This window comes from Lissotriton helveticus, chromosome 3_1 (assembly GCF_964261635.1).
Source record: "Lissotriton helveticus chromosome 3_1, aLisHel1.1, whole genome shotgun sequence".
Classification (NCBI taxonomy): domain Eukaryota; kingdom Metazoa; phylum Chordata; class Amphibia; order Caudata; family Salamandridae; genus Lissotriton; species Lissotriton helveticus.
The window spans coordinates 1340904110-1340927576 of record NC_136061.1 but is presented as its reverse complement, the minus strand read 5'-3'; the positions used below and the strand labels follow the sequence as shown (position 1 = coordinate 1340927576).

The 23467-nt window shown below is 47.6% G+C and overlaps 1 protein-coding gene across 1 annotated transcript in view; it reads left to right on the top strand.

The window, feature by feature from the left end:
- LOC144824966 (roundabout homolog 2-like) overlaps nucleotides 1-23467 on the top strand; it is a 1188518-nt gene that overhangs the window by 1131504 nt on the left and 33547 nt on the right. The window contains exon 22 of the mRNA XM_078683904.1: nucleotides 13501-13689. Within this exon, the coding sequence (XP_078540030.1) occupies nucleotides 13501-13689 (189 nt within the window). The remainder of the gene's footprint in view (nucleotides 1-13500; nucleotides 13690-23467) is intronic.

The window sequence follows — 23467 nt, the reverse complement described above, 5'->3', positions numbered from 1 at the left end:
AACGCACATCTGGAGAGTATTCTTGGGCAGAACAAAAAAAACAGGCTGAAGGGTTGGGCCGGCCCGCCTCTTATAGAGGTCAAGGGTGTATTGGTCCGGCCATATTGGGAAGGGATGGGAGGCATGGGAGGCTGACTTTTTGCTTTGAAGGGTTCTGATGTGGAGCTGAAGCTCACTTTATTAGTCATGTGGCGAGGAAGACTAACGAGGAGGTAATGTGAGTTTACCATACTGCACAATCGTAACCTCTGTTATCCTTGTTTTCATGAAATATCTTTCGTTAAAACAAGCACATATGAACAAACACAATGGCATAAACCATATACACAGATATGTGGAGTATACTATTTATTGCCACTGTTAAGGGAGAGTAGAGGCATCATGACTCACTTGACACTTTGCCTCTCAGGAGTCATTGCCCCTCCCTACAATGAATAATGATAATAATTAGCATATTACATTCTAGCATCTGCATGTATAAAATACTAGCAGCCCGTCCCAACGTTGTCCGGGGATGAAATAGAATGTCTGCAATGCTTTCAATTTGCAAGGCAATTTATTTTTAAAACTTACTCTGAATCGCCCCATCACCGGGCTCAGGCCCCGCGTTTTTTAAAAACTTACTCTGAATCGCCCCATCACCGGGCTCAGGCCCCGCGTTTTTCTAAAAACGTACTCAGAATCGCCCCATCACTCTGCTCAGGCCCGCGTTTTTTTTTAAAACTTACTCTGATTCGCCCCATCACCCGGCTCAGGCCCTGCGTTTTTTTAAAAACGTACTCAGAATCACCCCATTACCCGGCTCAGGCCCTGCGACCCAGCATCGCCTCATCACCCGGCTCAGCCCCCGCAGAAAAATGCGTCCACTGTGAAGCCGTATCCTCAATGCAATATGGGAACGTTTGTGTCCGCTGCAAACGCGAACGTGTTTGTTCGCTCCACCTGACGCTCCACTCCAGCCGACAGCAATTAGATGCCCCACATCGCGTCAACGTGCAACACCCAAAACAATGGTAAATGCAACGCCCACTTGTATTGGGACGACGCCCACTCGTATTGGGACGGCTCGGCTCCATCCGACGTAAATGAAACGCCCCACGTCGCGTCAATGGCCAACGCCCACAACAATGGTAAATGCAATGCCCCCTCGTAGTCCCAGCAGGCCGCGCCCATCGCTCTATGCACACGCCCATGCACATGCCCATGGCTTTCCAGCAGAACGGCCATGCCCACAACGGACTACTTTTCCCCTAACGTTCTTTCCCCCTATAATGTATATGGTGGCCAGCTGTATAGCATATGTCCATCTGCTGCAACTGTCCTTTCCAATGCTGTATTGGGTGTTGTGATTGGTGCTGTGGTTCCTGAGATTACCCGCCTCAAAGGTTTGGGCTCTCTCTTTATTATATTAGTACAGATTTCCTATACACAGATCTACACACCTATGATTGGCTGCCTCTGTGTAGTGTGAATGATGTAAAGTGCTGACACCCTGCACTGGTATGAGTGGCGCTATATAACTAATTAAATTCATCTGAGAGAGTGGTTATGGAGACTCCAAATGTGGCAGCTCTGGCCAGAGTGCCACATCCTCTCCCCTACTGAACACCATACTGCCCCACTGGGAGAAACTGTCACTGCCTTCAGCTACAACCCAATTGTGCTGAGACTCAATTCAAATTATGCATTGGACAAGAGTAAAATGCTGCCTGAAAAAAAGTAACAACACACTGTAAAAAGCAAACACTGAATGCAAGGAGGAGCAAAGCATGTGAAATGTAAGCAGGAACAACATGGTTACCTTAACGGTTTTAAACTCATTATTCAGAAATCAGTAAGTGATTTTGCCTGAAAATTTCAGGACATGACTACAGGACCAGGAAGGGACCCGTTTCAATGTCCATTGCTTATATCCTTACAACATGTAAGCAACTTGGTTTAAAAAGACCAAATCCCTCAACACAGAGCTGCGGTACACATTTTATAGGCTAAAATAATTAAAACAGTTGAGAACGCTCATATTAAACATTTTCCACTCCACCCCTCATTCAATCCCTTTATGAATGGTGCACTTCCCCACCCTGGAAAAACAATGTTGATCAAAGAAAGAAGATAAAAAGAAAGTAGCGCTTCACTGGAAAACTCTGTAAATCAGCGCTAAGGTGCATGGGTGTAAATAACAATCTGATGTAAACGGTAAATGTAACTCCCCCTCTGCATTGCTTTATTTGGTTATTTAATAATTTTTTTTATTTTGATACTTTTTTCTCTCCATCCCGAGGTTGTACTTTGGAATAGAACCCTGTCAGAAAATGAGGAAATTTCCAGCCAAAGTGTTCTGCTCGTTTTTGGATCCATTTCACGGGGGAACACATAATGAAAAGGAGAGGCAGGAGAAAGTATGTAACAGCTGCCTTTTGAAATCAGCACTTAAGGATAAGCGAGACAGAGACAGAAAGAGATGGAGGAATAAAGAAAGAGAGATAGAGGGGGGAGGAGGGAAGCTACCAGAGCAGAGCAGGAGAAGCGGACACTGTCCTTGCCTTCTCTGGGCATGACGGAAAAGAGGTTTTTTTTTCCTTCTCTGCCCTTCACATTCTGGCCAAGCCTTACTGCAGAATAACAAAGGGCAGAGGGCGGTGGCCTCTTTGACTCCAGGCAGGTGAGGTCACAGGTCAAGTACAGAGCTATTAGGTAGCGCTTTCGCACGCTAATGGCCCTTCGAATAACAGATGCGAGAGGGGAAATTCTTTTGTCCCCTTGCCCCCCCCACCCTTGTCCCCCGTGTCCCCCCACTCTAAAATCTGGGGGATGTGTCCCCCACACTTCCTACTCCCATGACTCCTACCTCTGCAACAGAGACTGCCTTTCAAACAGGAAAGCTGTACATAATAAGCTGTACACAATGGTGACACTGAAATGACATGATACATGATTCAGGCGCAGTGTCACGTAGACGGTGATAACATAATACAGAGAATAAAATCTCTCGAGCGTGAGCACAGGTGGGTGCAAGAGGCACCCTGTTTCCTTTTTGACTCGCATCAGTGAGCTGTCAAGGTGGGTTGACGTCCTAATATTTGCTGGCTCCCTTGTGGTTGCCATATGGATCCTCGAAAGCCATAAAGTATCTCCTGTCCTGATGCTGACCCCATCATTAAAAATATGGGGTCGAAATGTCAACATCATACTGATAACTGGCTTGGAATTCTATGTAGACATCGATAAATATAATGAAGACATTTTTAGTCGTGACATTTCATGATATGAGAATCTTATATTTCCCTTTTTGAGGTCCATCGTCTCCGGTCAAATGTTTTTACCTTTCGTGATGTCACTTCCTGTCTTTGAGCGTCCCCCCACTTCTTTATTTAGGACTTGTGCCCTGGTTGTTGCCCACGTTTCGTGGCCGCCCCGGAAGTCACCGGGCTCGCACTTCACAATTGTTCTTTAAAGCTGTGCCCTACCAGGGTCTGAGTCTGAGCACATCTTCTCCACAGATAGCCCCCGCTACAGTAGGTCATTAGGCTCATCTCTCAATTCCGTTGAGTTGCCAAGGTCGCAGGTGGTGAGACTATCGAGTGACATATGGCCCTAGAGCGAACAGGGAACACCCTGGTAGCTTCTACAGAACAGCCCTAGGAGTTTCAATATGAGGCTGTGCGATCTGTGCATGCCGCCTGGCAGCGGTCAATCCTAGGGTGGGAGTGCCACCGCAGTATGAGCAAAATCAGCACAATATTTCGCAATTATGTTGGCGGACTCCCAGTGCTCCACCTATGAGGGTCTCACTCAGACGTCACCAGTACCACCTCACGACAAGCAGCAGCGCTCAGTAGTAGGTTTTAAGAAAGGATTCAATTGGGCCGAGGGTTCCCAACGGCCAAGCTACGCCACTGGGGAGAGTCTGCCCCATGTTCAATCTGCCGTCTTCCTCTCCTCAATAGAATACCTTTACAATCCCTTGGGGGAGGCAAACATTCATATGCATTAACGGGAGATTTATGGGTGAGGATTGGACACGCAGATTGGGACTCTTGAGTGGTGGGGGGAGGGAGGATTGGCTCCCCGGTGGCAACTCCACTACTGGGTGCCCCCGCCGGCCCCATTGTGTTTTTCGGAAATATGTACAGCTACAGTGGGCAATGTGGATAACCGACCAGAATACTCCCTATTATATAGCATACCACGATGTGGGATCCTTTTATTGATACACTGAATCTGGATTGGGACTTTATTTTGGAGATATTGGTTATGACCAGGAGATGGAGTGGATACTGTGGATTACTATCCTGCATTTATAACTATTGTAACAAGATACCTACCACGTGTGTACAATTAACAACATGTCCCACTCATCATGGCATCTAATTGTGTTGAGGATATTCTTGTTATAAATATAAATGCCAATACAAAATATATATTTTTTTTAAAGAGAGAAGGTAGCTTGAAACTTGTGTCAATGAAATATTGACAGGCATTCAAGCAGTAGAATCTGCAGTAGCAGGGCACATTGGAGTTAAGCTAACCAGGCATTTTCAGTGTTAGAGCCTTTTGGAAAACAACAGAAGATATATAAGTATAAAGACTTATAGCCTGCTGGTGAGAGCTATAATAATTGTTAAAGGCCCTGAACCCGTGTTATAGGCCCGAGCAGCAGGCATGGGCCTATAATGAGGCAGTGGGCCTTAAACAACTGGTATTGCTCTCAGTAGAAGGGCTATAAGGTTATTAGAACATTCCACCCACAAAAGGTAGAATGTTCTAAATTCAAAAGGGGGAAACATGAAGACAAACATTTGAAAGGTGAAGCTCTGGGGCTTATAACAATATAAGCCCGGAGCTACTCTATAGTCTTCAGTGCAGCTCTCAACATTCCAATGTTGATATATAACATTATTCTGAGCTTTTGCCTGGAGTGGTTGGAGCTCTGTGGTTATAGTGCAACATTGCAGAGTAACGTGATATGAAGAAAGAGTTTCTGTGATATGGTAATGTATGTGTTCAGGAAGAAGGTTGATTTTCTAATATACAAACCTATGTTTACGCAAATTGATTGTTAGACCTGTCATCCTTAAGGTAATCTTTCCTCAAACATTTTGCTGCTTACCGCCTCTCTTTGCTGATTTTTCTGTTGGCCTTAGGCCTCTGAGCACTTTACCACTGCTGACCAGTGCTAAAGTACATGTGCTTCTACCCTAAACATGTTAACATTGGTATCTGAAAGAGACAGTTAGTTATGGATTCCTCACCTTAGAATTACCCCCAGGCGTCAGACTGGATCCAGAGAATTTTTTCCTTAGCAGTACCTCTGCGCGTCGATAGATGGCGTCAGTTGACTCCGTGTTTTTTGTTGGCATCGCGGTTGCCGGAAAAATGTTGCGGTATCTATTTAGATGCCGCCCTCGCGCGCTGACATCAGTTCTTTCTTTTTCTGTGCCAGCCAGCCCAGATCCGGAGAGAGCGTACCTCAAGTCACTTTTTGATTCCATTTTTGCGACTTTTGTTGACATCTTTTTTGAGTTGATCAACTCCTGGTGCATGGAGGGATGTCACGTTGGACCGGCTTCAAGTCTTGTGATGCCTGTCACAAATTGATGTCGGTCACTTACCTGTGCCTCGTATGCCTTTGGTGCCTGGAGCGTGACCACGACCCAAAGTCGTGCTCCTATTGCCAGGCCATGAACCCAAAGTCTTTGTGAGAGCGGTCTCGAAAGCTCCTCGAGACCTGGTAGTCCGCCGCTCCGTGCCGTTTTAGGTCTCGGTCGAGAGGGAGGTTGCAGGACCGGTCGCGAAGCCACCACCACCACTCCTCATCGAAGTCTTCAGGGAAGCCAAAGCACAAGAAGAAGGCGAAGAAGCATTGTCACTCTTCGCATTCTCCCTGTCCGTCAGCCAACGCGATACGTGACGAGGCAGGTAGTTGTCCGGCTCCGCCCAGTGAGCCTGATGGGTCGACTCCAGCCTTCCCTTCCTTTCCAGGACTCCGAGCGACCCCTGCCCAGCTTCGAAGCTTTTATGAAGCCTTACATTCTATCTTCGGGCAGCGCGAAACCGTTGGCGCGCCTTTGGGCCCCTCGGACTCTGTTGGGGGCTCTAGGCCTTCGATGTCGGCAGCTTCAGCTCTCGCACTGCAGGCCCCCCAAGTATCCAGGCCTGGATCCGGATCGGCGCAGATCAACCTTGTGACACCTCCGGCACCGGATCCGGTGACGACACGCCCACCACCTCCGATGTCGGTTGTGTCCCCAGCCGGTGTCCACCCCGGCCTCCCCCTAGATGAGGGCTTGGAGCCGGACCGACGTCGTCCGACGCCGAGACCAGCACAACCAGTACTTCTGTGGCCCTGTTGTCTCCTGATATTTTTTACCTCCCAGAGTAGCTCACAGGAGAGGATGAGGAAGACTGGGAGGGGTCTGTGGAGCCTCTTGCAGAACAGTTGGAGGAACCAGAGTGGAGAGAGGAGTGGATCAAATGCAGTTGTGTTGCATAGGGCAGCCAAAGCCCTAAACCTCGAGCTTCCTACGGTGGCGGTCAGGACTAAGCTCCTAACAGAGGTGCTTTAACCGGCAGCGGCCTCCTCAGAGCTCTTGCTGCCGTTCAATAAGGCCCTTACGGACAACCTTTTGAGCACTTGGTCCAAGCCCAACACAGGAGCTCCTGTAGACTGGATGATTGCACAACGCCACCACCCAGCTCTGGACGATCCCATTTTCCTCTCTACCCATCCTACCCCTGAGAGCTTGGTAGTCCAAGCCTCAATGTCCAAGGATGCATTCCCTACCACTCCACCTGATAGGGAATCCAAGAAGCTGGACCAACTTGGAAAGAAGATGTTTTCTTCCTCCAGCTTGGGACTGCGGTTGGTGAACACCACATGTCTATTGGCCTGTTACACCCACTCCGTGTGCGACATGGTTGAGCAGGTGCTGCCACAGTGCCTGGAGGAGGCCTGGGCCGTACTTTCCCGTGCTGTTGCCCGAGGGAGAGACGCAGCGAAGTTCACCATCCGGTGTGGGCTGGACACCGCCGACTCACTGGGCAAGATGATTTCCACGTCGGTAGCATTGAGACTGAGGTCCACTGGCTTTTCGGGGGATGTCCAAGTAACACTTTTAGACATGCCCTTTGATGGCCGTCGCCTGTTTCGCGGTGAGGCAGACAATGCCTTTGAGCACTTTAAGGATTCTAGGGCTACGGCCAGATCCTTAGGCCTCGCTTCCACCTCCCGCCCAGTGCAGTCTACTTTTTGCCCCTTTTGTGGCTATTGAAGGGGTGCCCCACCACATTCCGCCCAGAGCGTGGGCAGGGTCGTGGTTCAAACCACCATGGGTCAGGGGGCCAGCAAATGGGCCAGTCCACCAGCGCCCCCTCTACCCCCCCACCTTTCAGGCCCATCAGGTGCCCATCAGTTGTCAGTGGGCGGCAGGATTTGCCAATACCTCCCCTACTGGCTCAACATCACGTCGGACTGGTGGGTTTTGCAGATAGTGTGAAGGGGCTACTCCCTCCCTTTCAAAACTACCCCTCCATCCATGCCACCTCAATTACGTCGCATGTCTGAGGGTTACCTGGCCCTTCTCCAACAGGAAGTCATGGCTCTCTTGGCCAAGAGAGCCATCGAACACGTTCCTGCCCCAGAAGTCGGTCGCGTTTCTTATTCCCACTACATTCTGGTGCCCAAGAAGGACAAGGGCGTGCGTCCTAGCTTGGATCCTGGGGACGTCAACCGCTTCCTCTAGAAGGAGAAGTTCAAGATGTTGACACTGGCTCAGGTCCTATCTGTTCTCGACCTTGGAGACTGGATGGTAGCATTGGACTTGCAGGATGCTTATTTTCACATCCCCATCCTGTCGGCCCACCGGCGTTACCTGCGGTTCACGGTAGGCCATGAGCACTTTTAGTTTACTGTGCTCCCTTTTGGCCTTAACAGCGCCTCTTGGGTGTTAACGAAAGTGATAGCGGTGGTCGCAGCTCATCCTCACAGATCAGGGGTTCCAGTCTTGCCCTATCTCAACGACTGGCTGTTGAAGGCGGGCTCACCCGAGGCTGTCATCACCCTCCTCCAGATTACAGCCGACCTCCTGCATTCACTGGGGTTCACCATCAATGTGCCAAAGTTACACCTGATTCCATTTCAGAAGCTCCTTTCCATCGGATTGGTACTGGACACAGCTCAGTTTTGGCCTTATCCTCCCTTGCAGCGAGTCCAGGATATTTGGGCTATGATTCTGATCTTGCAGCCTCTATCCTGGGTTACGCTCAGAATGATCCTGAGGCTACTGGGCCTCATGGCCTCCTGCATCCTGCTGGTGGACTATGCCAGGTGGCATAAGCAGGCTCTGCAGTGGGACCTGAGGTTCCAGTGGGCACAGCATCAGGGCAATCTTTCCGATTGCGTCCAGGTCTCGGAGGGCACTGCACACCAGTTGAAGTGGTGGCTCACAAACAGAGATTGGGTAAACGGCAAAGCCCTCTCCCTTCCCCAACCAGAGTTCACAGTGGTGACAGATGCCTCACTGCTGGAGTAGGGCGGCCACATGGGAGAGGTGGAGAACAGAGGCCTTTGGTCTCCGGTGGAGTCCAGGCTCCATATTAACCTTTTGGAGCTTTGGGCCATTCGTCATGCACTAAAAGCATTCCTTCCCTTGGTCTGGGGAAGAGAGGAGCAAGTGTTCATGGACAACACCAGCACCATGGAGTATTGCAAAAAAAAAAGGGTGGGGTGGGGTCGTGGACCCTACATCAAGAGGCTCTCCGCCTCTGGACATGGCTGGAACATCAGGGCATATCTCTCAACACCCGGCAAGTTCGAACTCAGCCGCAGATTCATGATGGATCACGAATGGCGTCTTCACTCGGAGGTGGTGCAAGGTCTCTTTCATCAGTGGGGAGAGCCTTGGTTAGATTAATTGACGACCTTCCTACCGAAGTCTGTAATGTTATCTTGGCAGCCAGGCATCCCTCCATTAAAATGGTATATGCCTGTAGATGGAATACATTTGTGGCATGGTGCACAGCAAAGGCTGTGGATCCCCTTTCTGCCGCCTTTTCAGAGGTTCTCCTCCTTATCCTTTCTTTGACCCGGCCGGTGTCTGCTCTGGGCACTGTCAAAGGCTATCTTTCAGCCATTTCGGCCTTCCTTCGGCTGGCTGACCAGCCTTCTGTTTTCAAGTCCTCTATTGTAAATCTCTTCCTTAAGGGAATTAGTTACTTGTTTCCTTCTACTCCTTTAGTGAAGCTACAGTACGACTTGAACTTGGTTCTTACTTATTTGATGTGTGCTCCTTTCAAGCCGCTACATAACTGTCCTCTCAGACTTTTAACTCTCAAAACTGCCTTTCTGGTTGCCATCACCTCTGCTCACAGGGTGAGTGAGCTACAGGCCCTTTCTTCTAAGCTTCCTTTCCTGGCTGTACATCCCAACAAGGTTGTCCTCCGCACTAGGCCTACTTTCCTTCCCAAAGTGGTTACCTCTTTCCATATAGGACAGACCATCACTTTGCCACCTTCTTTCCGCATCCACCGTCTGTATCCAAAACGTGCGCTTTCCTTCTATCTAGGTCTATTCCGGGTGGATGACCAGCTCTTTGTAGGTTACGTGGGCACCAAGAAAGGTTGGGCTGTGCGAAAGAAAACCATCTCCCGATGGGTCATTCTGTGCATCAAAATCTGCTACTCCTTAGAGAAAAAGGAACCCCCCATTGGGTTGCGTGCCCATTCCACCAGATCGATGGCAGCCACTACTGTTTTGGGACGTGGAGTCCCCCTTTTTACCATCTGCCAGGCAGATACTTGGGCTTCACTGCACACGTTTACCAAACACTATTGCCTGGACAGCCAAGTCCAGAGGGACAGCTTCTTTGGCCGTTCAGTTCTCCAGGACTTTCTGGTGTGGATTTGGTTTGCAGACCCCCCCTCCGAGGTTGGTATTGCTGGGGTATCTAGTCTAAGGTGAGGAATCCCAAGCAAACTGTCTCTTTCAGATGAACAAGTTACTTACCGTCGGTTAATGATACATCGGTAAGAGACATAGGTTAGTTATGGATTCCTCACCACCCCATTGATCCTCCCCGTACTGTGAACTGATTACTAGGGTAAGGGACTCCCCTTTCAGGGCCCTAGTTTTTGTGCACCAGTGGTCAGTGTCTTGCATGGCTCTGCGCTTCTGGTGTGGAATGTCGCATAAACAACTGATGTCAGCGTGCATGGGTGGCTTCTAAGTAGATACCGCAACGTCATTCCGGTGACCATGACGCCAAAGACGAATGCCGAGTCGACCGTCTCCCAACAATTGACACGCAGAGGTACTGCTGAGGAAAAAAATCTCCTGATCCAGTCTGACGCCTGTGGGTAATTCTAAGGTGAGGAATCCATAACTAACCTATGTCTGTTACAGATATATCATTACCGAAGGTAAGTAACTTGTTCGTATGCTCAAGTGGTATATTTAGGTAGCTTGTAAGTCCCTTGTAAAGTGGTATGCCATATACTAAGGACCTGTAAATTAAATGCTGCTATTGGGACTGCAGCACCGGTTGTTACACCCACATAAGTAGCTTTTCAAACCTGTCTCAGGCCTTCCATTGAAGGGCCGGGGTGAGCAGTTTACTGCCACTTCGGTTTGGCATTTAGAGCCCTTGACCAAGCCTTAAACCCCCTTATATTACACATAAATTACCCCTAAGGCAGGCCCTAGGTAGCTCATAGGGCAGGGAGCTGTATAAGTAAAAGGTAGGACATGTACTTTCAAGTTTTGCATGTCTTGGTAGTGACGAACAGCTAAACTAATTTTCTACTACTGTAAGATCTACTCTTCTCCTAGGTTAGCATTTGGAATTTCTTAATACACTTTTAAGCTGTAATTCTTGATTAGAAAGGAGTAACTACTTCATGGTTTAAATCTTTGGAATGGTAATAATATCCTCTTTAACTGTAAAGTTGCATTTACCATTACTATTTTAGAAATGCAACTCTTAGAAAGTGGGCATTTCTCTGCTCTTACTGCTCATTGCACCTGTACACGTCTGGGTTAGGTGGCAGCTACACTTTGTGCATTCCCTCTAGACAGTTACAAACACAGGAAAGGTTTGTGTGACAGAGAACTCATTTGAAGTTAACTAGCTTCTGATAGCTCTTCCTAGGCAGGAAGAGAGGGGGTAGCTGACACTTACACCTGAATAGACAGTGTCCTTTTTCCCACATAAATGGCTGATTACCTTCTACTGATAGTCTTGAGCCAGGGCTCGGAAGAATGAGCCCATGTGCACGTCAAAGACTCTTCTTCGATGTCACCCCCACTTGAAAGGCATAACTGGTTATAAGTACTGGGACTCTGACCCTACCAAGACAGTACACTACTGGATATGTGAAGAACTCTGCCAAGAGTAGAGACTGCTGTCTTACAAGGATTGCCACTCCGTTTGACTGCTGGACTGGAAGGGCAGCTTTTCTGCTTTGCTGTGCTGCCTTGCTGAGGGCAAGGGCTGGTCCTATCTCACTTGAACCTAGAGTGACTCAAAGGGATTGCTGGCTTGCCCCCTGTTCTGAATTCTCAGGGCCATCAAATACTTTCTTCAACCATGCAACAGCACCTGGACTCTGCCATCTGTGAATCAAACCCTGCCATGTGGTGTCAACCCAGTTCTGGACCATTGAAACTGAGCTTCTGCTGTGCAGAATCATCAAAATTGACGCAGTGACAACTTTGCACAAATCTGACCAGAGGCATTGCTCTTCGATGCCAAGCAGTAGCTAATCAATGACCTCGCTTTAATGGACTGCACGGCTCAATGACAATGGACAGCACAGCTCGACAATGACGCAGCACCTGCATTATAAAGGGGGTTGTCAATGAAGCCTTCATTGCCTTGCGGATCGGAACTGTCGCATTGAGTCTTCAATGTCGCCATTTTCTCCGTCCAAGGTACTTTACAGCGGGACCTGTATGAGTCCCGTTGCCGGCCTGCCCTCCATTGTGATTGGCCTGAACCTTGGAGTCACTCAGGTCCAGTGCAACCTCAAGTAACCCCTGAGCATTATTTGCTTCTAACCACTACTTTCTGATTTATTCTTTAAAAATAATAACTGTTCTACTCATTGGATTTCTGTCATTTTGGTCTTGATTTACGTATAAAAATATAATCTATTTTTTAACCCTATGTATTGTGTAGTGTTTCATTGTGCTACTGTGTGTGTGTTTCACAAATACTTTGCACATTGCCGCTTTAGATAAGCTCGACTGCTCTATGTCAAGCTACCAGAGGGTGAGCACAGGTTATTTTTTAGTGTGTATTTGAGCTTACACTCCCTAGGGTGGTGGTTCCTGCTTGAACAGGGTGCACATCTCTACCAACCAGAAATTCTAGTTCTAACATTGGTGATCAGCAGTTAGGATAGGACTTGTGTTTGTGCGATGCCTAAAGTGACTCATTGTTCATTACAACTCCATATTAAGATGCATTCTATTTTTTCATTTCTCCCTGATTGGCCTTTTGATTTTTTTCTGCTAAATTATGTCTCACTCTGGAGAAGCAGCCCCTTCACCTGCAGGAATTTATTTTGAGCTGACCAGGTTAGAGGTCTAAACTGTGCCTCAGCTGAGAGATTTCTGCCAGGATTTTCAAGTTTCTAACAGAGGCTTCACCAGGATGGTGGAGCTGCAGATAGCCATGAGAGCCTGGGCTGAGGCCCATGTTGCCAAGCTACCAGAGGGTGAGCACAGGTTATCTTTTAGTGTATATCTAGAGTGGTGGTTCCTGCTTGGACAGGATGCATACCTTTGCCAACCAGAAACCCCAGTTCTAAGATTGACGTAGAGGGTAAAAATGTAATAGTTTAACATAGTAATTGAGATGTTTCTAGTTTCATTTTACAGTTCTCTCTATCTTAGGATACATCAGTTCTACTTACTGTACAGATAGGCTCCTTCGACTTCAAAAGTTGCTTAAAACCTGCATTTCTGCCTTTAGTTTCTCACATTTGACTTCCCAATCCAGCTTCATTTGGGCATATATCGAAATCGATCCCTATAACTCCATGCCGTAGCACCTCAGAAAGGCCAACTCAGAACCTTTACTTAGGAAGACTCTTAAGACCTGGCTTTTCGGCCTACCTTCGAGCCACCCCCACCAGGTACGACCACTCTACAACCTCTGTTAGCACCGGGACACCTCCGTCAGAGGTAGCCGTGCGCTCTACAAGTTGTAATAATAATAAACTAATAATATACCATTGAAATATTGTGTTTTGTCAGAGATTATTGTTTTCCCTCAAACAACAATAACATGGAATCTACTTTGTTTGTTGGTTTACTGTCCTGCTTTTTACAAACTCACACTAGGCACTAATTCACTTGCTATATTTATTTAGGGTTTCTGCCTTAAAATATTCCTTAGATTTTTCAAACTTGTAAATATTCATTACTATCCTATCATTATTGTAGGCACTCTTTTTATTTATTGTCCTCACAATACATTATCGCCTATCTTGTTTTTTCAGATCTTCCACCACCCCCTGAACCTCCTCCAGGTGACGGGAGTGGGTCTTCACATATCAATGGGAGGATGCTGGACTGCTGTGCCACATCTCTTGAAAGGTACACTGGCACTGTGCCTTCAGCAGAGAGGCGGATGGCCCACAAGAACAGCCAGCAGACAGTGACAGGTGTACACAATAAACACAGAGAAGGTAAGTTGTCATCTATGGGTGGATAGGATGAACCCAATGTAATGGATACATAGATTTGTTAAAGACCTAGAGCTAAAAACCCGGCTAGCACAAAAGCCTGTTATAGAATCATTTGCCCAAACATGTTTATATAAGTGCCATTTCTTCTTCCATTTGATGATTTTATAAGAGTCAGAATGTGCCAGAAGAGAGGTATATTCTTTCACAACGTACACTGTACACCTCTTAAAAACATAAAATCAAGTTTTCAAACCAACCCCAGAGGGTATTTATTATTTTTATTCTCGAATCCATGTTAGATTATAGATACACTGCATGCAATTCTGTTCTTTACCATTGGATATTTCAGTACTGAGTTGATCTCTAGTTAAGGTTATACCGAAGGCAGACAAGCTTTGTCATTCGTGTAGGGTGTGCACTTGAATATTAAATGTCCTTATTTCATGGTTGTTATACGAATCATACTTAAGTATACACAGCAGAAAGAGGTTAAGAAGCAACATGGGTTTCCTTAATTCTATCATCCATTGTTAAGTAGAAAATCCCTCCTATAGGGGAAACAAATAACAGTATTTATATTACCTTCTCATTAATTAAAATCTGCCAAAAAATGAGTATTGTGAGTGTGTTTTGAGTTAGTTGGTCATGCACCTACTAAGTAAGAAATAGAAGTGCTATCACATTGCACATAACTCATTGAAGAGTCAACAGACAGCCTTATTTTTCAATCACCACAATCATGAACTGAATGAAAACCAGTGCCTCGTGGGAAAAGGTTGGGTTTATTTGTTCATCCCGTCACCAAAACACTGGCTGGTTTAATTCATGAAACACCGAGTCATATTGAAAAATAGATTCATTCAGAGTGAGTATTCCTAGCCCCCGTAGTGGGACCTGCTACATGCATGGCTAAAAGTGTGACTAGAGAAATAGAACATGCTGCAATACATCATATAATTAATAGGACATTTATATGATGCTGTTTTGTCATTCGTATTATGACCTGGTGCAGCATCTCTACCTGTGGAAACACACACATTTCCCTTGGAAGCATTCAGTGGCCAGTATCGTGTCAGCCAGTCTACTTTTTTTCTAGTCTTCCAAGAGTAGGTGTTTTTCATATCTTTCAAGGTTTCACCTGTCAAATATTTTTTTCCATTAAAGTCTTCCAATTTGTTAATAAAAGAGGATAATGCATATTTGTTTTAGGTGATTTCATATGGGAATATAAAGAATGTGAGAAGTTGGCCTGGTATATGATGTCCACTATTCTAGTTGGCACCTTGCACCAGTCCAAACAACCCTTATGGTGATGGTTGTAAAGTCAACCTTATAGACCAGCTATCCTAGTGGTAGCATGGACAAAGCAGTCTTAGGCTAAAACTTCAGAGAACATGTGAAGCTAGCTGTTTTACCATATATAATCCCTTGAATACCAAATGAAAGGCACCACACAAGGTATATATATGTATTTATTACTGACACAACCCCTCTGCACTCTTTATGAGGTCAGAGTTCGAGATACAGCGCAAGTTACTCAATAAGCATACTATAAGTTGAACAAATACAACTCTGCCCTAGGGACCTCACGAACCATATACTAAATAAGTGGTATAAGAACCACTTCAGGAAGGGTGAGTAGGCCTAGGGCCTAGGAAATCGCTGGGGCTACACTGAACAACCAAGGGCTTGGAAGTAGGAGGCCCACGGAAGCATGTGCAGTGTCTAAGCACACACACTGGTTACCATTGAGTTTCAATGGGAACGTAAAAGTTACGAAGTAGTGGATTTCAGACACTTTCGGTTGGGCTACGGGAAAACCCTGTTAGACTAGGACACTTGGATAGTTAATACCCACGGGAGCACCGGAGTACTTGAGTTACCTCACCCAGGGAAGCCGGGTGCATAGGTGTTCTTTTGTGTCGGGTTTCGTCGCTGTTTCCTATGGAGAGCTGCAAGAAAGTGCTGCAGGCGACCAGGAGAAAAGTGTCCGGGTGGATTGGAGGTCAGAAGAACCTGAAAGCAGAGGGGACAGAGTCTGGGTCACTAGTCAGTGACCAGGAAGGAACCAGGAAGGAACCAGGCGATGTCGAGATGGTATCAGGTGAAGAGGTGAAGCTTGTCTCTGGAGCCATGAGGACCAGGAGGCGTCGACGATGACCAGGAGCTAGAGTCAAGCTGCCTCAAAATAGATTTAGCTGTTGGCGGTGTCGTTTTCCGGATTACACCCCCAAACCTTGGCAAATGCAATCCACGCAGAATGAGAAGATTGGCTTCAGTTCAGACCAGCAAGGTCTGGGGAGCTTCTCCTTCGCAGGGAAGCTGACGCAAGCCCGGAGCAACCGGGAAAGTGGTGTAGTTTTACAAAGGTGTCTTCAGAGGGCTTACTAGCCAACAGGCTAGCAACCGCGAAGATGCATCGAGCTGAAATGCAGACGCAGACCCTACGCGGGAGTGTGGAGGGCTGAGCCTCAGTGCAAATGCTGCTCGGGTCTGGAGGGACCACAAGGGAGATGTCTTCAGTCTTCCAGTCGATATGGAGCGTCGAAGGTCCAAGAGTTTTGTTTCAGAGTTTCTTTCCAAGATAAATCTAAAGTCTCTTGACACAGATCCTAACTTTATACTAAACTAAGGGGCTGGATTACCTGCTAGGTCCCTCCTATGGGTGGAACCTGGGAAGGGGGTGGTTATACCCCTTTCCCTTTGTCCAGTTTCGCGCCAGAGCTGGGGCTGGAATGCCCCAGCAACTGGTTTGAACCGGGCTATGCATGGAGCACCTTGTGTGCCCCAGGCAGTGTCTGGAAAAGCATCTTTCCATTGAACCCAAGCTGCCAATCCACTACAGGCTGTCTGGGGAGGTGCTAGCACCTCCCTCGACAGGAAACCTATTGTCCAGGCCTCCCTTGCTGGAGTTTCATCCAGATGCAGGAGGTCAGACTCGTGTCTGTGGCAGCAGCATCCATTTTGTGATGCTGAGGCTCAGGTTTAACTTTAACCGGGTAAAGCAGTAGTTACATGTCTTCTCACTCTAGAAGGGTGGAATGCTACCCTCACCACCAGAACTGGCAGGGGGGTAGTATTCCAAAGTGTTTGACACCTTACACGACATGTTTTGATAAAGCCAAACCAAAGTTAGCACTGACCGCGAGGATTATAATGAACTTAAGAGTATATGGTATGGCTCTATCATAGAACAGCTATAAGGACATGGTAGAACAGCTATAAGGACATGGTTCGGAAAGCTGCAGATGGGTTCAGCTCATGCTAGAGCACCATCTCACATAAAACCAAGCACTCTGCCCTCAGGATTGTTAAGGCCTGCCATAGGAGAGACTTATAGGTACATATGTGTCTATATATAAGGTTGGTACGGGAATACTAAATCTAAGCAAGGGGTGATTACACGACCTTGCCCAAGCTGAGTGATCAGCCTGTGGTTTCAGTTGGATGGCCTGCCAGGGGTGTCATAATTCATGCTGCTGCCCCTGGTAGGCCTTGGATGCACCTATGCCCTGGGTACCTATGGTACACTGTACAGGGGCTCACAAGGTGACCCAATACCCAATTAGATATGTACCTAAAGTACATAGAGTCCATTTTACAGAGAGAGCAGATAGCCTGGGGCCCTGAATAGCAGGATCCCAGGCCAACTAAGTCGAAAACCAGCTAAACATTAGGTAAAAAGTTGGGGTAACCATACAGTCAGATATTCACCTTCCTACACAACCCCCCCCAAACGAAAGGAGATAAGGCTATCCTTGACCAGGTAATCATATATTGCCTAAGTGGCCATATAAGGAAATACCTGCACTAGCATGGTTACCCCCTATCTCATGGTCCACTAAGCAATCCCTCACCCTAAGGGTATCATAGGGTCTCCATCATAGGGAATCTCTACTTGTGGTGTGTTTTGGCAAAAAGGCTGGTGTTGAGATGGAGTACTGAAGTGAGGCTCCTCTAATGTAGGGCTCAGCTTCCTCCAATCACTTTCCACCATGTCTGCCTTTCTTTCCATGACTGAGTTGCACTGTGCTCTCAGGGTTAACCTCTGGCTACCTACACCTGGAGGCTGGGTTCCTTTTGTTGGCTCACTGGAGAGACAGGTCAGGTTTGGGGCCACCAGGTCCCAAGTTTGGCTGTGCCCAACAGAGTCCATCTGGGGGAGGTTCCTACCTAAGGGGAAGGGAGATCCCTCAGAAGTTTTTGCAATTTTCACCTGGCTAGGGCTGCTAGCTTTGGTGCCCCATATCTGCTGATGGAGGGGTTCCTTTGGACAGGGGGGCATTTGGGGTCCGCTGGCCTCCCTGACCTCTACAGCCCTGGTCTGACTGAGGCAGGGTAGAGAGGGGCAAGTTACCTGCTCCAGACTGGGTCCCACCTTAGAAGAGTCCACTGACATCAGGGGCTCTGTCAGGCCAGGCCTGGCTACCTCTGGGGCAGTTCCTTCACAAGGGGTAAGGTCAATTCCCTGAGGAGGCTGACTCTCACCTAATGTCTGGTGGGAGGGAGACTTTTCTTCCTCCCCAATACTCTCTGGCTGTGTGGAGTGATCCATAGTTTCAGGCTTCACAACACAAAAATCTGTTTGAGTTTTGGCCCTACCAACCTTTTCAGGAAGGAACTCTGTTTGAGTGTGGGCTGTGACCATCACAGCCCTGCCAACCTTTTCAGGGAAGAAGTCGGCTTGAGCTTGGGCTGTGACCATATCAGCCCTACCAACCTTTTCAGGAAGGAAATCTGCTTGAGCTGGGGCTGCGACTATCACAGCCCAACTAACCTTTTCAGGAGTGCCTACCATTTTGGAATGTGTTTCTCTTTCTACCTCAGCCCAGGCTGAGATCTCTAGATCATTTCCCAGTAGACAATCTACAGGCAAATTTGTAGACACTGCCACTCTCTTTGGGCCAGTGACACCTCCCCAGTTGAGATTTACTACTGCCATAGGATGATCTTTCTGCACTCCATCAATATTGAGCACCTGGTAGGTGAACCCAGGTAGTGATGCTAGCCCCTGTGTCTCTATAGGCTTCAACTTTCTGACCATTGATGAGGGTCTCCTGTATGTACTTGCCCAAAGTGTTGGGACAAGCAGTGAAGTTGGCAAACCCCATGCCATTCTCACAGACTAGAGTTTCTGTATTAGGGGACCTGGTTAGGCCAGAGTCCACCTGAGTTCCCCATGTATACCTAGTCACAGTTTTGGGAGTACTCCCTCCAACTGGGGGATTACTACTAATAGTAACAGGAGATTTTGGAGTGTTACTTGGAGGGCTATTTTCCTTATTGTTGGCTTTTGGGCAACTGCTGTCAGTTTTACAATGGCCAGGTTGCTTACATACATGGCAATAAGGTTTCTTAACGTTAGAGGAAGGATTTTGGAACCACCCCCCTCAGAGGATTTTTGGGGCCCTGTAGTGTATTTGTCCTTAGATGTATCCCCACCTTTCTCTTGAGGCTTGGTAGAATCTTTCTTCTGGTCACCATCTGATTTTTAGGCCTAATCCTGGTTCTGACCCATTTGTCTGCCTTCTTCCCCAATTCTTGGGGAAAGGTCATATCAGAGTCCACCAGGTGCTGGTGTAGAAGCTGGTTTTGACAATTACTAAGGATCTTCTCCCTCATAATCAAATTATACAATCTTGTATAGTCATGTACTTTGCTGCCCAATAACCAGCTCTCCAGAGCCTTAGTAGCACAATCTACAAAATCAGTCCAGTCCTGAGTCTGTGTCTTCTGGGTATCCCTGAACAGCAACCTATACTGCTCAGTGGTTAAGCCAAACCATCTATAGGAGCACTCTTCATGACTTTGTAGTTATCAGCTTCCTTATCACTAACTGTAAGGAGCTTATCTCTGCCTTTATCTGAAAAGGAGAGCCATGATATAGTTGCCCACTGACTCTGGGATACCTGTTGTACTTTACCGGCCCTCTCCAAAGCAGTTATCCACTTGTGGATGTCATCCCCACTCTTGTAGGGAGGGACAATCTTACTTAGGCTTCTATGGTGATACGACCCTTCCCTACTTCTAGGGGTATTGCAGCCACCAGTGGGTTCTAACCCACTTAGCTTTTGCTCTCTTGCAAGAGCCAGTTTCTCTTTGGCAAGGGCAAGTTCTTGCCTCTCAATCCTCAGATTAACTTCCTTCATTCTGGCCTGGTGCTGTCTCCTCTGAGGGGAAGTCATTCTCCTCTGAGCAGAGGCATCAGACCCTACTGAGCCATTAGAACGGTGAGATTCCCTGGACAGGGATCTCCTCCCTCTGGGCCCAGAGTTAAACCTGCTTGGAGGTCTGAATTGGGCTATGCCCTCTCCAGCCCCATGTAAGCTTAGCTTGATCTGGTTAAGTTCTAAAACTTAGACCTGATCAGTGTCATCATTCTCATCATCAACATCCCCTAGATTCTCATCAGGGGAATCTTCTGCTGATGGATGACCCTCCCCTGTACTACTTGTTGAGACAAGGTTAGCTGTTTTAGCTACATCATACTCCTCTAGTATCTCTATAAGATGCTTAAGAGTAGGGTTTGAACCTTACTTCAACTTTCTAGTTGTACATAAGTGTCTAAACTCATGGAAGGTAAATGTGTCATATTTAGAAGGTGCTTTGGGACGGTCAACTTCTGCTGGGAGCGATCCCCCTAGGTTCTCCTCTCAATTACATCTTTCTAGTGAAGTAGTTTGTGTGCACCTACCTACACTAAGTGTTATCTACTAAACCTCTCTAGGAGTTGTAGTCAGGGTGTGCTAGGCCCTTTGCTCTACAACAACTAAGTTCAGTAGAACTTAAGTATTTAAGACTTGATTTATATGTACCTCTAGGTACCTTAATGTGATCTTACAAATGATATCTTAAGATTATATGGTAAAACAATCAGCAAGCTCTTATCCCAACCGCTGCACACCAATGTGAGAAGTTGGCCTGGTATATGATGTCCACTATTCTAGTGGGCACCTTGCACCAGTCCAAACAACCCTTATGGTGATGATTGTAAAGTCAACCTTGTAGACCAGCTATCCTAGTGGTAGCATGGACAAAGCAGTCTTAGGCTAAAACTTCAGAGAACATATGAAGCCAGCTGTTTTACCATATATAATCCCTTGAATACCAAATGAAATACACCACACAAGGTATATATCAAATATATATGTATTTATTACTAACACAACCCCTCTGCACTCTTTATGAGGTCAGAGTTCGAGATACAGCACAAGTTACTCAATAAGCATACTATAAGTTGCACAAATACAATTCTACCCCGGGGGCCTCACGAACCATATAATAACCGTATAAGAACCACTTCAGGAAGGGTGAGTAGGCCTAGGGCCTAGGAAATTGCAGGGGCTACACTAAACAACCAAGGGCTTGGAAGTAGGAGGCCCACGGGAAGCGTGTGCAGTGTCTAAACACACACGCTGGTTACCATAGAGTTTCAATGGGAACGTAAAAGTTACAAAGTAGTAGATTTCGGACACTTCCGGTTGGACTACGGGAAAACCCTGTTATACTAGGACACTTGGATAGTTAATACCCACTGGAGCACCGGAGTACTCAAGTTACCGCACCCAGGGAAGCCGTGTGCATAGGTGTTCTTTCGTGTCGGATTTCGTCGCTGTTTCCTATGGAGAGCTGCAAGAAAGTGCTGCAGGCGACCAGGAGAAAAGTGTCCGGGTGGATCCAAGAGTGGTTTGGAGTCGAGAAGAACCTGAAAGCAGAGGGGACAGAGTCTGGGTCACAAGCCAGTGACCAGGAAGGAACCAGGAAGGGACCAGTCGATGTTGAGATGCAATCAGGTGAAGAGGTGAAGCTTGTCTCTGCAGCCACGAGGACCAGGAGGCGTCGACGATGACTAGGAGCTAGAGTCGCCCTGTCCCACAACAGATCTAGCTGTTGGCGGTGTTGGTATCTGGATTGGACCCACCTAACCTTGGCAAATGCAATCCATGCAGGATGGGAAGATTGGCTTCAGTTCAGGCCAGCGAGGTCTGGGGAGCTTCTCCTTCACAGGGAAATTGGAGCAAGCCCGAAGCAACCAGGCAAGTGGTGTAGTTTCACAAAGGTGTCTTCAGAGGGTTACTAGCCAATGGGCTACCAACCGCAAAGATGCGTTGAGCTGAAATGCAGGCGCAGGCCCCACGCGGCACTCGTGGAGCGTGGAGGGCTGAGCTTCAGTGCAAATGCTGCTTGGGTCTGGGGTTTCTCAAACCCCAATGCACAACTTCGAGGGTACCTCAGGAGCTGCACAGGTAGCAAAAAGCAGGTAGTCCAGGATGTCCGATCCCACATCTCTCGTGTCCGCCACAGGTCTCAGCTTTGCTGTGGATGTGGGTCGGAGTGAGAGAAGTCTGGAAGTCCAGTTCCTGCATGTAGGAGAGTAGTGTCTGCTTTCCTATGGTCACCCCAATTTTTGCTTTTTGCTTCACTGGTTTTCGACTTAATGTGGCTGTGGGCCTGCTAATCAGATCCACAGCCTGCTGTTCTCTCTCTAAATTCACATACATGTACTATAGGTACATCACCAATTGGGTATTGGGTCACCTTATCAGCCCCTGTACAGTGTACTATAGGTACCCAGGGCATAGGTGCATCCAAGGCCTACCAGGGGCTGTAGCATATCTTTTGCCACCCCTGGCTGGCCATCCAAACAGACACAACTGGCTGATCACTCAGTTGGGGCAAGGTCGTGTAATCACCCCTTGCTTAGATACAGTATACCTATGTCTAAACCTATATCTGGACACATATACACCTATAAGTCACTCCTATGGCAGGCCTTAACAATCCTGGAGGCAGAGTGCTTGGTTTTATGTGAGATGGTGCTCTAGCATGAGCTGAGCCTGTCTGCAGCTTTCGGAACCATTTCCTTATAGCTGTTCCAGGGTATTGCCCTACTATATACTCTTAAGTGCATTATAATCCTCGCGGTTATTGCTAACTTTGGTTTGGCTTTATCAAAACATGTCGTGTAAGCTGTCATACACTTTGGTATACTACCCCCTCGCCAGTTCTGGTGACGGGGGTAGCATTCCACCCTCCTATAGGGAGAAGACATGCTTCTTTACTTAAACGCGGTTAAATCTAACCAGAGCCTCAGCATCACAAAAGGGATGCTGCTGCCACAGACACAAGTCTGGCCTCCTACTGCTGACCGAAACTCCGGCAGGGGAGGCATGGAATAATGGTATCCTGTCACAGGGAGATCTTACACCACCCCAGACAGGAGATAGTGGATTGAGGCAGTCAGGGCGAGTGAAACTAGACACTGCCTGGGGCGCACAAGGCTTCCCATGCATAGCCCAGTTCAAACCGGTGTTGGGGCACTCCAGCCCAAGCTCTGGCGCGAACCTGGACAAAGGGAAAGGGTGGTAACCACCCCCTTCCTGGGTCCCACCCATAGGGGGGCCTAGCAGGTTATCCTGCCCATTGATTTGGAATAAAGGTAGGAGCTGTGCCCATAGACTTTAGATAATCCTGACTGAAACTTTGAAATGAAACTCTGGACCCTTCGACATCCCACTCGACGTGTAAGACTGAAGAATCTCCCTTTTGGTCAAGGAGTGACCACCCTGTGCAAACAGGCACCATCCAGCGCCCAATGATTTGCTTTGTTGCAGCTCCTGCCGGAGCTCGAGCAGCAGAGATCGACACAAACCAGATTGCCAGACATCCAACAGCTTGATCCACAGCCACAGCAAAGCTGAGACCCGTGGAGGCGACGTGAGACGTGGGACCGGCCATCTTGAAAAGATTGCGAAGAGTTGACCATGCAGCTCCCGAG